We start from the raw sequence: 15,496 nt of genomic DNA on the forward strand, positions 1-15,496 counted from the left end.
GAGGCTTTCTAGAAAGGCTCACCTGGACTCGGGGTCTTCGTGGTCAGAGAAAACAGCTTCTCTTCCTACACTCAAGTGTGGCCTCCTTGGGCAAGAAAGACTCTATCCAAATCATAATGCCTTAAAGCACAAGCCAAGTGTGGCTGCGGGAGGGGTCCTTACCCTGGGGCTCTTCTAACGCTAACCCTTACGAAAACACGGCAGGCGGGGCCCCACCCCAGAGGTCAGGTAAAGCCCTAGAATTGGTATTTCTAACAAGGTCCCGGGGGATGCTGATGACACTGGGTTGGAAACCACATACTGAAAATCTCTACTCGAGCCCATTGCCTTCATTTTTTAAAAATATGTTTATATTGATTTCAGAGAGAGGAAGGGAGGGGAAGGGAGAGAGAGAAACATCAATAACGAGAGAGAATCATCGATTGGCTGCCTCCTGCACTCCACCAACAGGGATTCGAACTGTGACCTTCTGGTTCGTGGGTCGACGCTCATCTACTGAACCACACATTTTACAGAGGACACTGAGGCCCAGAGAGGGGAAGCTGGAAAGTGTGACTCACCCAGGATCCCAGTGAAATGGTAGGAAAGCTCAGATGAACTCCCCAGAGCCACTGAGGTTTGAACCAAAGCAGAAGAGGCTGTAAAAGTAAAATTAAATGAAGATTATGAGCCACTGAGTTAATGCCCTCAGTATTCCGTATTTTTTCTTTTAGATAAAGAAGCAGAAGTACCACCGATATCTGTGATTATTGGTGCCCTAGTTTTAGCTGCTTGTATTTCTGTAAACTGCAGGAGTAAAATAATCTCAAGGCTGCCGACTCCGTCCCTCTTGAGAGTAGAGCCCCGTAGAATTGGCGTCCCCGAGCACAGTGGTTCTAATGGTGTTCATCAGGGGGACCACGCACAGAGCTCCGATGCTGCTCCCTCAGCCTGCCCCTCTGTGCACCCTTCAGACCCCAGACATCGTCACCTCACCCTGAGGTCTTCTCTGACCCCTTCAGGTCCAACCATTGCTTTTGTGCTCTCTCAGAAGCACCCCAGCACTCGGGCTCCCTCGCTGTCTGCCTTTGCACTTGAGCTTCCGCTTCCTCGGTGGTGGAATGGTGATCATACTAGCATCTACCTCTCAGGGTGGGTGTGAGAATGAAGTGAGATATCCCTGGAGAGAGCCTGGCACCTTGCCGGTGGGCGTGAAACCGTAGCTCTTGCTGTCACCATCGCCATTTGTATTATTTCCACCATCGTCACACCAGCAGGGCACTGTCCCATTATGTTAGGACAGTGGTCGGCAGACTCATTAGTCAGCAGAGCCAAATATCAACAGTACTTCTTCAAAATAGACTCGCCCAGGCCGAAAACCGACTTCTACGCATGGGCCACAAAGTTTCAATCGCACTGTACGCGCGCCCACATGTGGTATTTTGTGGAAGAGCCACACTCAAGGGGCCAAAGAGCCGCATGTGGCTCGCAAGCCGCAGTTTGCCGGCCACGGTGTTAGGGGAAAAGGAAGGTAACAGTTTGTGAGCAAATATCACATGCCAGGTGCCATGCTCGTCTCCTCGGTATGCCTCTGCACAGTGGCCCTACAAGATAGGCCTGTCTTTCCCCTTTTCACCAAAAGTCTAAGGGAAGGTATCGCTGCCCGAGCCTCACAGCTCATCAGGGTGGGAGTCCGGACACAGCCCGGCTCCTCTCTTGCATCCTCATCACGCTGCCTCTGGCTGACCGTTGCTTAGTAGAAATTTACATCAGTCCCACCCTTCAAGATCCACAGTTACTGTTCTACCTACAGACTAGCTTTCCTGGCTGTGACTCATACGAGGGTCTGGCACGTTTCCAGGTCACTCTCCCTCACCTGAGAGTAGATTTCCCAGGAGCGGCAGGCTGTGGCTGAAAGGATCCGGGAGAACTAGGACTAGGCAGTGTTGACACAGCCGCCTTCTTCCAAGGATTTCAAAACCTTTCCCAGGTATTCTCTGAGGACACATCTCACTGGCCACATCTTGGAGACAGACGTCAGAAGGCAACCCACCAATCCATTTTCAATTTCTGGCTGTCACCGCTGGGTCTTTGAGCCAGAGACCCAACGGACTCATGAAAGCAAGCGGCACACCAGCAGCGACTGTAAATGTGGGCACCCTGGGGACCAGTCCCCAGTCGTTGGGGTAGGGGGATGGGTAGCAGGATGTGATGGGAGATCTCAGAGCCTAAGGCTGAACCCTGGGGTGGATGGGAGAAGGGGAAAGGTCAGGGAGAGCTGCTCTTGGAGCCACAAAAGCCGAGCCACAAGAAGGAATCGTGGACAAGAGACCACAGGTATCCACTAGGGAGAGCAGACCTCAGGCCCTCTGGGATGCCATTTTGGGAGTGATGAGCTAAAAACCAAACTGGACGCTCAAGCAACGTTGTCGAGGGGCCACCAGGCTGGGAGGCAGGAACCCTGGGTCCAGCTCCAGCTCTGTTCCTGCCACGTTCCCTCTGCATCGCCCACACCCTTGTCTGTCAAGTAGCAGAGCCACCTGCTGTTCTCCCTGTTCCCCAGGGGATGGGTGGGGAACAACTGAGGGGACAGGTGAGGACAGGGAAGGATTGATACCAGAGGGAAGAGCGGAACTGATGGCCATTGTGGAGGAATGATAGGGCTGATTCCACAAGGCTCAGAGAGAGTCCAGTGCCAGCACAGATAGCTGTCCCTACCACCTTTCAGAGATGGAACTGGCTGCCTGGCTTGGAGGTGTGAAAGCAGAGGGCAGAGGGAAGGGACTGTAAAGAGGAGTCCCGAATTGGCTGCGAGGTGGACTAGGCCAGTCTCTGCAGACTTTTCTGTAAAGGATCAGTCGTAATACTTCTGGTTTTGTGGGCCATTTGGCCTCTGTTGCAACTACCCAACTCTGCCGTTATATTACGGAAGCAGAGGCGGCTGCATCTGTCCATGAATGAACGTGACTGTGTCCAATCAAACCTTAGTTATGGACACTGAAGTTTGAATTTCATGTAATTTTCACATCATGAAATATTATTATTCTTTGGATTTTTCCCAACTATTTAAAGGTGTAAAGACCATTCTTACTTTGATTGGCCCTACAAAAACACTGCATTGGGCACATGGGCTCCTAGTTTGCAGGCTTCTGGGTCAGACCAGCTGGCCAGAGACAGAATGTTGGAGGACAGTGTCTTCAAAGTGGGGTCCTGGGGCGCCCACATCAGGCATGCTTGAGGTCACTCCAGCCGTGGGCCCCCTGAGTCAGAATCTCTACCCCTTCCCACAGCTGCCAGGAAGCTCTGACTCCTTGATCTCCAAGTGCTGGAGCCAAAGTCTACCTTCAGGGTCACAGGGAATGATGTCGAGAAAGGGCTCTTGAGTCAAGTTAAACACATCTCTGTGCTTCAGTTTCCTGCCTATAAAGTAAGGATAATAATAGCACCTGTCGGTCGGGGTTGTTGTGTTGTCATGTTGGGAAGCATTTGGCACGGTGCCTGCCAGACTCTACGTGTCCATAATTGTTAGCCAGTGTGGTTTTCATTGGTGGATCGTCATTGCTCGGGCACAGTCTGGGTTAGTGGCAGAGCCAGGGTGCCAACCCGGGGCCCTGACTCTCGTGCAGCCTGTGTCGGTCTTGGCATCACTGAGAAAGAGCAGTCACTGGCTGGGTGGCAGCCACATTCACAGGTCAGGTTTCAGGGTGTGGGGAGAGCCGATTCTCACTTGGGAATTGGAGCCTTTGACTGCCCCTGTGGAGGGAGCTGATGAATAGGTTTTGTTCCCTCACTGAGCTCAAAGAAATAAGAGTAGAGTCCCGGATTTCCGCTCTTTTGATTTTAGGGGGAAAAAAACAAAATCCCTCAGTGTCTTCTATGGGGCCATCACCCATGAGCGGCAGGAGGATTCAGGACCAGTTAACTCCTTACCTCCTCGCCCAGGGCTGTGGATCCAGGCTAGGCTCTCCAGGCTCCTCCTCCGGGCACCACCTGATGGTTTACATCTGCCCCGGGCTGCCTTCAGTTTTATTTTCATGGTGTTTTCCTTTTGTTGGCTCACCTTTTTAAATTCGGCCTCTTCCTGTGTGATTATACCCATGAAATCATTACTTTGATGAGTTAGTTCATGCTCGTTTCCTAGTCCACATTAAATTGAATATTTAAGTCTAGAAATGTCTTTAAATGTACCCATGAGACCATCTAACATGATCCTGGGTAGCACGTTTCAGATGTAAGCAGTCTGAATAGGGTGAGAACCCAGACTTCTACGTCAGAACATCTGGGTTTAAATGCCAGCTCCACCCCTTCCTAGCTGTGTCCCCAGGCAAGTGACAAAACCTCCCAGGGACTGATGCCTTGATGGACTGTGGGAACCTGGCAATTGATGGAGAGCCAAACTGCTGTGCAGGCCCCAAGGAGAGACGCTGGGCTTCGCTCCTGGTGGGGCAGGTAGAGCAGGAAGGAAGGGAGGGGGTAAGAGGGGCAGGGGGCCAGCCAGACCGCAGGAGGCTGACAGTTGGAGGAGAACTGAAGGACAGACAGAGTTGTCCCCTGTTGGATTGGAACTTGTTTGCATTGGTTACTGTAAACCCCTGGGGTGGTTAACTTTATGTGCAACGTAGCTGGGCGATGGGACCCAGATATTTGGTCAAACGTTATTCTAGATGTTTCTGTGAAGGTCGTTTTTAGATGAGATTAATGCTGAGGAAAGCAGATTACCCTCTGTAGTGTGGGCCACAGCCGGTCCGTTGAAAGCCTTAATAAAAGAAAGACTGGCCTCCCCAAAGAGGGAATTCTGCCAGACGACCTTTGGACCTGAGCTGTGCCTGTTCCCTGGTCTCCAGCCCGCAGGCCTACTTGTAGGTTTTTGACTTGATCACAGAGCCAATCCGAGAGAGAGAGAGAGAGAGAGAGAGAGAGAGAGAGAGAGAGAGAGAACATCTTTCACACACAGGTTGGGGAGGAAAAAAGAGTGTCACATACACCTTGGCCAGCCACTTCAAGCCTCGGCTTCACAGCCCTGCTCTCTCTTATCTGGATAGGTTTTTAAAACCCTCCCTCACCTGACCTGGCTGGTGTGGCTTGGTTCTTGGGTGTCCTCCCGTACACTGAGGGTTGCTGGTTCAATTCCCGGTCAGAGCACGTGCCCAGGTTACAGGCTCAAACGCCAGTTCGGTGCATGTGGGAGACAGCCGATCGATATTCCACTCTCGAACCGGTGCTTCTCTCTCCCCCCTCCCCCTCTCCCTTCCTCTCTCTCCAAACATTAATAAAAAAACAAAAAACTCCTTAACCTGAGATCATTTTCATTTGGGTACTACAGTGGTTACATCAACTGGGACGTTGTGGGCTGTCTCTGTAGAGTATTTTAGGGTTCCTCTTGCGGCCGGTGGTTACAAAATAGCAGGGGAGAGGCAGCCAGGGTTCTCAGCAGCTTAGGAAATGGGTGCAGCTTTCCAAGCCCGGTCTGGAAAGGGCTGTTCATTTGAAAAGTTGGCTTCAAGACAGTTTTGCCAGGGAGGGGTGTGTGTGGGGGGGGGGGGGGGGGGAGGGGGTTGTCTGCAGTTGTAGTCGGAAATGTTTGTTTTAGTGCTTGCTGTGTGCTAGATAGGAGACCAAGCATTTAAAGTGCATTCTCTCATTCGCGCTCACACAGCCCTGCAAGGTGAGTGAGTGCCTTAGTCCCATTCCGCGGGGAGGAAGCGAGGCCCAAAGGACGGACTCCCGGCCACCCCTGGTGAGGACTTGAACTGGGATGTGTCTGTGGCCAGATCCCACACCCTAACTTTGCTACCTCATTGTTTCCCCATAGAACTGAAGGGACCTGCTGGATTTCCTTGAGTGAAAATGTCTGGGTCCATAGATTCTAGAACGAGTGTGTTCATGATGGTTCTGTCTATGTTTCCCCCATCCTCCACCCCCTCCCACCTTTAGCACATGGTTTCATCCTGGTGCTTGCCTCCCGAAACAGGAAGCACAGGCCCCAGCTGCAGCTGCCCAAAGGAATTCCACTTTGTCTCAGGGGCCAGCGCAGGGTCACAGGGTCACAGGGCCACTCCTGGCTGCGAGGAGACTAGAAAAGCTTAACACCATGGACCAGGGGAAAGTATCTTCAGGACGGACTCTTGGAGTCCCCTCCATGTGGTGGGGTTAATAAATACCTACTATAGTTCCAGGTGCCTTAGTACAATACCATTCCAGTGTGAGCAGGTAAGCAAATTCCGAGTTTCCGGATGGAGGGCCGCTGGCCTGCGTCCCAGCAGGATCAGTCTGCGTGGGAAGGCTCTAGAGCAGGTCCTAGTGCAGTGTTCACAGGAGCAGGATATTAGAATGGGGGGCAGATTCCTTAGCATGGGGGGCAGATTACTTAGCATGGGGGGACAGATTCCTTAGCATGGGGGGCAGATTCCTTAGCATGGGGGGGGGGCAGATTCCTTAACATGGGGGGCAGATTCCTTAGCATGGGGGGGGGGCAGATTCCTTAGCATGGGGGGGCAGATTACTTAGCATGGGGCAGATCCTTAGCATGCGGGGCAGATTCCTTAGCATGGGGGGCAGATTCCTTAGCATGGGGGGGCAGATTCCTTAGCATGGGGGGGTAGGTTACTTAGCATGGGGGGGGCAGATTCCTTAGCATGGGGGGGTAGATTACTTAGCATGGGGGGGGCAGATTCCTTAGCATGCGGGGCAGATTCCTTAGCATGGGGGGGGGGCAGATTCCTTAGCATGGGGGGTAGGTTACTTAGCATGGGGCAGGTTAGGAAGGGCACAATACTTTCCAAAAATAGTCACAGGACTGCCCATTTGAAGAAAGTTCATGGTTTCTGCACATAAGCTATTAAGGAATCAATGGGGGCCAAAAGGTGGGGGTATTTCATTTAAATTAAAGTCTTACAAAGGTTTCTTGTGCTGATGAACATGGCCTCATCCTCCATTCAGTCATTCAGCAAACATTTACTGCAGGTCCCGTCTAGTGTAGAGAATTTGTTGATTCATGAGCTATAATTTCCACCCTTGAGCTCACAGCCTAATGGGAGAGACAAAGAAATCAGTACTATAGAGGCATTTTACCAACTCCACGAAGCAGAGCTGGTAGCTGTGGTCTGTGTAAAATGCTGCTGGCCCAGAGTGAAGGAGCAGGCTCCACGGGGAGAGATGCACCCTGAGCTGGGCTTAGGAGAGGTGAGGTGGAGGGTGGGGAGGAGCACATTCCTGGAAGGAACACAGAACCCTGAAGGAGTAGGACTGACGGGCAGAAGGCCAGGGTAAGAGGAGGAAGTAGGGTGAAGGGCTGGGCCAGCTCTCCACCCAGCGTCTGGCCAGCAGCGCCTGTGAGGCCCAGGGTAGCTCTGATTCCAGAGTGCAGCAGTCCTGTGGGGAAGCCAGGGCACCACAAAGCTGTCAGGGGGCCTCGGCCACAGGTGACAGGGACCCGGCCACCATAGGCCGAGCCCACCACCACTCTGGATGCTTGCCTAACAAGAAGTCTGAAGGCGGGTGGTTTCAGGGTTGGTGTGACAGTCAATGATGTCTTTAACATCCAGGCTCTTTCTCTGTCCTTAGCATGTTGTTTTGGTCTGAGCTAGTCACCTCCCAGGCTTACATTCCAGGCACCATGCTCCCATGCTAGCCTCTCACGGAAGGAAGGAAGGGAAGGAGTGAGGAAGGGAGGGAGGGAGGGAGGGAGGGGAGAAAGGGCTTCACCTCCTGGGCTGTGCCCCTGTGTCCCAGCAGCGCCTCTCAGCAGTGCCACCCAGCAGATGTGTCCTTACTCCCCAGGGGTCAGAACCGGTCGCTTGCCCACTTCTGGACCAGGCACCCTGGGCTATGAGATGGCTGCTTTGGGCAGTGAGAAGGAAGGGATGGCTCTCGGGTGGGCCAGGAAGGCGGTTGCCGCTGTGGGGTTCCTGCCTGAGTCCCTCCTTCCAGCCTGAGGTTGGTCTGTCCCTCTGCCTCAGCAGCCACTCCCTTCTCCCCTGGCTGCCTCACTCCTCCTGGGACCTCCAGCCTCCCTCAGGCCCCTCTCCCAGTCCCTCAAGCCCTCCTTCCCACCGTCCTGTTGACTCCTCCTTGATTCATTCACTCAGCTCATGCCTCTCCTCCACCTTCCAGGCCTGGAGCTCATGCTCTACGCTCACTCCCACGGCACTTCCTGCTGAACCTCCGGTGCCCTCGCTGGTGCTCACCCTCCTCGCAGCTCCACAGGACCCCGGAACTGACTTCCGTCCTCTCACTTGTCCATTTTGCACTAAGAATGCTTGTCCAGCTGTTACCCTGACCACTAATACCACCTCAAGGGCTGGGATTCTGTTCTCCATCTTTGCTCCTCCAGCACCTGGCACAGAACTGGACATACAACAGCAGCTCAGGAGTATAGGGGGAGGGCAGAAAGGGGAACAGGTGGCAGGAAGAAGGCATGCAGAAGGCAGGTGCCAGAGTGGAGGGGCTAAGGGACCCTCGGGGCAGAGGCAGATGGAGGGTGGGAAAGTAAACAGAGGGGTGTTACTTACAGCAAATTCCAAACATCATATGTCATTCATCAATATTTCAGTGTGTCTCTAAAAGTTATGGAATAGGGTTATTATTTTAATACAAACAAGCCATAGCCATAATCCTATAAATAGGAGGAATATGCTAATTACCCATTACGCCATAACATCATGACCAATCTACAAGTGGTGGAAAGCTACAGGAGGGCGGGGCAGTGAGTTACAAGCAGAGAGAGCTACAGGAGGGCGAGGCAGTGGGCAGAGAGCTATAGGAGGGCAGGGCAGCAGGCCGGAGAGCTACAAGCAGCGAAGAGCTACCAGCAGCGGTGGGTGGGTGGGTGGCCAGCTGAGGCAAGCGGCAGCGAGTTACTCGTGCACAGATTCGTGCGCACGGCTACTAGTACTATTATACACTTTAAAACTTGTACCAATGTGTTTTTAAAGCCTGAAATCAGTCAAGACTAGATAAAAATCTTCACAAAGGGTCACTGTGGGTCCTTTGAGTGATATGAGTACGTGACTTTTACGCTGGAAAAACGGCATCAGTAAATGTGAAATGACTAAAAAGGAAATGACTGTGCGTGCGCTCGCGGAGGGGGCTCTCAGGGGAGGGCCTGTGGGAGCCACCCAGAGCTGAGCAGCACTCGGCTGTCTTCTCCGCCTGGTCAGCCAGCCCCCGGTCTGTCCCTGTCCCCTGGTCAGGGAACTGGTGGGTAGGTCTGCTTTCCGCATGGGCCTTGAAGGCATTCCCTTGCTATTTACAGACCGTATTTCCTTGCATCTAAGACATCATGGAGTGTAAAAAGGAAAAGCTGCCAACTGAGCTCTGATAGGTCATGCTTTGTAAGAAACATCCCAGTATCAAGGGGTTCAGGAGTGGAAAGGGGGAGCTTAGGGTCAGTGGAACAGAGAGCGCTATCCAGGGTGGGGGAAGGGGTGGGGAGGGGACTCAGCAGTGACCTGGAGCAGCGAGGCCATCTGGAGGCTCAGCCAGCCCTTCTACAAACATTGACCGAACCCCTGCTTTCTGCCCCACCAGAGAGTAGGGCTGGTGAGAGAGAGATGTCCCCAAGAGCTCAGAGCCCACCCAAGGCAGAAGAGACGTCCTCCAGGCAGAGCAGGGTGAGAGTGGATGAGTTTAGGGCCACACAGGCCCCGGTTTCCCCCCGCCTCCCGGGCACTGGGCATCAGCTGCCCTCCCTCCCCCCACATAAGGTGGTGAGGACGTGTCTTTGGTGGCCACTCCTTCCTGCTCTCAGTCCTAGTGAGGTCATGGTGCCTAGTGGCTATTGGTCACTGCTCCTTCCCTGACATTTCTGGCTGATAAGTCAATGTCCGAGAAGCCGACAGTCTTATCTTGGTTTGACAGATGAGAAAAGGGACACTTAGAGGGCTTGGGTCCTCGCCCATGGTCTCTGAGTGACGAGGTGGGGCCAGACTTGTCCCACTCCAAGCCTGTGCCGCTGCCCCACCTGACTGCACTTGCCACGGTGCCAGGCGGTGCCAGGCCGCTCTCTGGAGCCCTCTGGGGAGGCGGTGTCTGACCAGGCCCAGCATGGAGAGGACAGGCTACTGAGCAGGCAGACGGGCCAGCCAGCCCTAGACAGCATGTGGCCTAGCGGCTGGTGGAGGCTTGCGGGGCCCGGCCTCCTCCGGAGCTGGGACAAGAGCAGAACTGCTACCGGGGCCATCGACAGCTCAGAGGTCAGAAGTCAGCTGTCACTCTCTGGGAACTGGCCGCCATTGTCCATGTTCCTATTCCCTCTTCTTAAAATAGCTAGCTGAGTTGCTTTTGTGGTTAAACACAGAACGAAACAAATATCCCCAGGTTCCTGTGGGTTTAAGTTTCTGCCCTTAATGGAACACACCAACTCATGGAATCTTCATTCAGGAAGTCTCCCCAGTCCTGAGTCCACTCCCACCTGAAGGGAGGGAGGAAGGTGGTGCGTGTGGAAGGGCCAGGCCTGATCTGGGCACCCCCTCGTCTGCTGAAATTGTTCAGGTGGGCCTGTCTCTCTCCTCTTCCTCTCCCCTTCCTGTTTAGTCTGCCTGAAACTCCCCTTTTTCCTCCCTCCGCCCCAAAACCACTCCATCCTCTGAATGGCTCTGCCCAGTGCTGGCACTGAGGACTAAAGAGTTTGCCAGCTGTGCTCAGACTTGTGCTCGAGGTCCCTCTGCACCCACCTTGATTCCTCGGGATGGCATCCTGACAGATATCCCAGCTGCCCCCGTAACCCCTTCTAAACCCGTGCCCTCTCCCCCAGGAGAAGAGGGGTGTCCGTCATGTTCAAGGGCCGCTGGGGTCGGAGGGATCTGGTAGAGGAGCTACTTCCAGGCTTGCTGGTGGAGCCAGGGGTCCGGGAGGAGGGGCAGGTGCCTGCGTGGTCCAGGGAGCCCTCTGGGAAAGCAGAGCTCCCGACCCCTGAGCGAGATGGGCCAGTGGCATCAGTGGCCGCTCCTCCCTCACCACCTGGCACAGCCGTGCACCTCGTTTCCTCGTCAGTTAGAGGAGGCGGTAGTGTGCACCTGACACGTCTGTGAGGAGCAGTCACACTTACGGAGGCAGCTGCCTGTGCCGGGTGTTGCAGAGTGTACTAGTATAACGGGAGCAAAAGCGTTGCTGTTGTTGAAGGGCCTGGGGCCTGGCTGAGGGCTCAGGGCCTTCGAAGGATTTGGGGCCCAGACGGACACAATCACTTTCAAGTCTCAGAAAGTTGAGTGAGGGCAGGAGGGAGAATGGACGGGAGGAGCGAGGCAGGAAGAGCTGAGGCAGTGGTCCGAGAGCAGCGGGTGGTAGCCGGCTGGGCAGTGGAGGAGGGCGGGTGAGGAGATGGGAGGATGGGAGTCGGGGGCTGGATGTGCCAGTGAGAGTAGTCCGGGAGTCGGGTGACTAATCCTTCCGGCCTGTGGCGGGTCACTGAGACGTGGCTTCTGAGGGCGCAGGTTCTGCATGGTGATTAGCCACTGCCTCCTAAACCGCAGAGTAGGTCCACCCTCTGCTCAGAGGGTGCCTGTCCATTCTTGGTTCTTCCCATTAGCTCAGTAAGTGTATGAGTCCCCAAGGGTGGAGAGTGTGACACAAAGAAGCCACACTCCACATAACTGTAGGGTGAAGAAGTCCATCTCTCAACCCTTTCAAAGGGAGCCCTTCCGCATCCCTCCCCCAGCCATAATCCAGGGAATACAGCAACCCTTCCCTGCCGCTGGGTCCCTACCTGGATGCTTCAGCTGCCTGGCATGTGTCCTGGGCCGTCCTGGCATCCATCCGGCCGCAGGGCCCGAGGTAGGACTCAGGGTGGAATGAAGTCAGGCCAGTTTCAAAACCAAGGTCACAAAAGCCACAGTTACAGGGAGCTGGCTCTGCTGGCCCCACCCAAGGATTGCCCTACAGGATGGGATGGGCCTGCCTGCCTGGCTGAACAGGACCCTTCCCAGTCACACGGAGACGGCCCCCTCTGTCCTGGCAGGCCTGGGCTCAGAGCCCCAGCCTCTTTGGGCGCCGTAGGGTTGGGGCCATGTCCATCTGGTCCGCCACTGCATCCCCAGCGCGTGAGCAGGCCTGGCGCTTCAGCAGCTGTGCAGCCCCCTGAGCCTGTGTGTCCCTGTGAACAGGGTGATGCGCGCCTCCCTTGCAGGATGGTTGTACCATCACATCACGTTCCACGTGCTGGTCCATTGAGCGCTCCTGGTAGGTGAGAGCTGGCTGACAGTGAGGGGCCAGCGGGCACGTGAGCCCGGCGGGGTGTGAGATTCACGCCTGGAGCCAGGGTCTGGGAGCCAGGGAGACGGCCCTGGTGTCTGAACCTTAAAGCACTGGTGAACTCCTGTCTCGTCACACACTTACATGTGGTAAAAGTGCACGTGTGTGCCTGACGTACCAGCCAGGGGTACGTGCATGATGGAATGTGGCCTGGAAAAGGCAGCATATAAAATCGTCCGTGTGCGCTGTGGTGGAACTTATTTAAAAACTGCGCTGTGTGCCCTAACCGGTTTGGCTCAGTGGATAGAGCTTTGGCCTGTGGGCTGAAGGGTCCCAGGTTCAATTCTGGTCAAGGGCATGTGCCTTGGTTGTGGGCACATCCCCAGTAGGGGGTGTGCAGGAGGCAACTGATCGATGCTTCTCTCTCATCGATGTTTCTAACTATCCCTGTCCCTTCCTCTCTGTAAAAAAAATCAATAAAATATATTTTTTTTAAAAAAACAACTGCACTGTGTGAGAAGAATCTAGAGAGGGGTGGTGTGTTCGAGTGGAGGGACAGCGCTTCACTCTTAAAGAACATGTGTGAGTGTCCTCCATCATCGTTCCTGTGATGAACACCAGGCGAAATAGTTTATTTATAAAAACAAAACAGAACACACTATATTGCCCTGGCCGGTGTGGCTCAGTTGATTGAGCATCATCCCCTGCACCAAAAGGTCACTGGTTCAGTTCCTGGTCAGGGCACTTGCCCAGGTTGTGGGCTCGATCCCCAAAGGGGGTCATGCAGGAGGCAGCTGATTAATGTTTCTCTCTCCCCCTCCCTTCCTCTCTCTCTAAAATTAACAAAAGCATTACTAGTATTTTTTAAAAACCCAAAAAACACTCTATATTGTCACGTGAAAAACAAGCACTCTGAAGCCAGCGCGGCTGGATTTGAGAACCTGCTCACCCGTCCAGTGCTCTGAGCCACGGCTTCTCAGCCGTCACAGGACAGCGCACTCCCAGCCCAGTGTGGCTTCTAATAAGAATTAAGTGACAAAACAGGACAATGTAGGTGGCATAGCTTACACAGCGCCTGGCCATCTTAGGTGCCCGGGAAGCATCCACTGTCCTCCCTCTCTTCCCGCCCTACCCCCCTCACCACAGCACACCCCACCGCTTGAGTTTATCATCTGGGACCCCACACGCCTTTGTGACTTGTGCTTTCCTCTCCTCAGAGAAAGCTACCGATGGCTCCCTGCAGAGCGAGGACTGGGCCCTCAACATGGAGATCTGCGACATCATCAACGAGACGGAGGAAGGGTAAGCCGGGGTACAGGCAGGACAGCCAGCTGCAGTCAGCGTCCACCCTGCCACACCCCGCCTCCGGCCAGAGAGCCCCCACCCCATCCCACCACCTCTGTGCGCAAAGGCAGACCCCTGTGTGCCCCTCGGGGCCAGGAGGGCTGCAGAGGCCGTCTGAGCCCCACCCCAGCAGGAACATGCATTTTGGAGCCACGGTCCTGTCAGCCCTCCCGGCAGATGGGTGAGAGGCCTGGAGACGCCAGGTGTGCAGCTGGCCCGTGGCCCCAGACGCTCCCGCCCATTCAGCCTCCCAGCCGCACCCCAGCCGGGCAGGTCTTCCCAGGCCAGGGCCAGCTAGCAGCTCAGATTAGGAGGCGCCCACGTACCTCTCTGCATCCTGTGGGCTGGAGTGTGTCAGGGACTCTGGCTTCCTCAGCGAGCAAGAACAGACTTTCGTTTCCTTAACGTGTGAAACCACAGGGAGGGTCGGGATCACCGGGAGGGCAGTGGAGATGACGCAGAACTGAGCTAGCCGTGGCCGAGCATTTTCGGGGCGCGGGCCACGGTGCCCTGCTCAGCGCCCAGGGGCCCTGCCGAGCTTGCACTACGGGGTGTGGGGGAGGCACCACGGTGCTGGCTCCCGGTCTCTGACTCGCCGGCACTGACCAGCTCTGGACCTGGGCAAGTCATTTTAACTCTTTCCAGTCATTCTAGCCATAAGCCCACGGCCCTGAGGGGAGCAGAGCGGGGATGCTTGTCCACTGTCCTCAGAAAAATCCAGGAAGGGTGGGGAGAGGCGTGGCAAGCACCCAGCAGGAAGGGCAGCCCGGCGCGGCCTCTGTTGTGGAAAATCAAGGTCAGCAGTTGGAGCAGGATCTCGTTTCCCTCTCCGTTCTTCACTGGGAGTCCAGTTGTCCTGTGGGAGGTCCTCTCGGCCTGGCCGCACTGTGTGATAGAGGGGCAGGCGGGGAGCGGGCAGGGGCACCCAGCCCGGAGCCCAAGAGGGGCTGCGGGCGACTGCATCAGGCAGTCAAGACCATTCGGGAGAGCTGACATCACGGCGGGTCCTTGCAGACTGAGAAGGGCTCAGACACACCCGCTCAGGTGCGTGCTGTCGACTTGAGCACCTGTGTTCCAGGCTCTGCACGAGGCCTGGGGACCCAGCAGTGAGCAAAGCGGGCGTGACCCTCGCCTCCCTGAGCTTGGGTTCTAAATTTCAGTCTCTTGCCCAGTCCTCCTTGGGCGGTGGCCTGCTTGTCATCCACTCTGGGCTGCTAGCAGAGTACTGGGCACACAGTAGGCCCACAGCAAGGGCACGCACACCAGAACTTCTGACCCCAGCGCCATGCCCTTTCTCTGGACTACTCTGTGAGAAGTGGGGACAGGTCCCTTTGGAGCTGAGGTGGCCACAGGTGAACGGCCCCCCAGGAGCGAACACCAGCTTCCCCCCAGGAGGAGCCCAAGGGCGAGGAGCTGTGCCTAATATTGGGCTGCAAATTGCCTCACGCTTTTGGGATGGGCCCCACCACCCCGAGTGTCCTCTCTCACAGCCTGACAGGCCTGCACGCTCAGCCCCTCATGGAAGTCGTTCCCAGGAAGGCTTTCCTGCCGCCGCCTCTCCTGTTGGGTGACCCATGTCAGGGTTCCCGACTGCCCTGACTTGCCCCGACCTGGTGAGCACTGAGAGGCAGACAGACGCCTGGTCAGACAGCAGGGCAGGCCCTCACGGCCACGTGCTCATGCTCCCACAGCCTCTGCCGCGTGCTGGGCCCTGCGTCCCTGCCCTCTAGGAGGCCTCTAGCCGCGGCCCCGTCAGTGCCGCGTGGCCGTGCACGCAGGGAGGTGGAGGACGGGGACAGCATTGTGGCTCTGGAGTTGGGGGCCACAAAGGCTTTTAGGGAGGAGTGGTCAGTCTGGGCAATATATCGATGTCACCTGTTCAGGGCTGAGGGGCAGGAGCAGGGGTGAGGCATGGGGGTGGCAGTAAAGTACAGACAGGACAGGGAGAGCTGCCACCAAGGTCTTCAGGCGCCCTCTGCACGGA

At 55.5% G+C, this 15,496-nt stretch overlaps 1 protein-coding gene across 2 annotated transcripts in view; it reads left to right on the forward strand.

Annotated features, from left to right (window-relative positions):
* Positions 1 to 15,496, forward strand: part of TOM1 (target of myb1 membrane trafficking protein) — a 36,454-nt gene that overhangs the window by 1,957 nt on the left and 19,001 nt on the right. For both annotated transcript variants that reach the window (XM_070411002.1, XM_070411003.1), the window contains exon 2: positions 13,386 to 13,470. In XM_070411002.1, the coding sequence (XP_070267103.1) occupies positions 13,386 to 13,470 (85 nt within the window). The remainder of the gene's footprint in view (positions 1 to 13,385; positions 13,471 to 15,496) is intronic.

This window comes from Myotis yumanensis, unplaced genomic scaffold (assembly GCF_028538775.1).
Source record: "Myotis yumanensis isolate MYYU_CA2020_CCGP unplaced genomic scaffold, mMyoYum1.0.hap1 SCAF_3, whole genome shotgun sequence".
NCBI lineage: Eukaryota > Metazoa > Chordata > Mammalia > Chiroptera > Vespertilionidae > Myotis > Myotis yumanensis.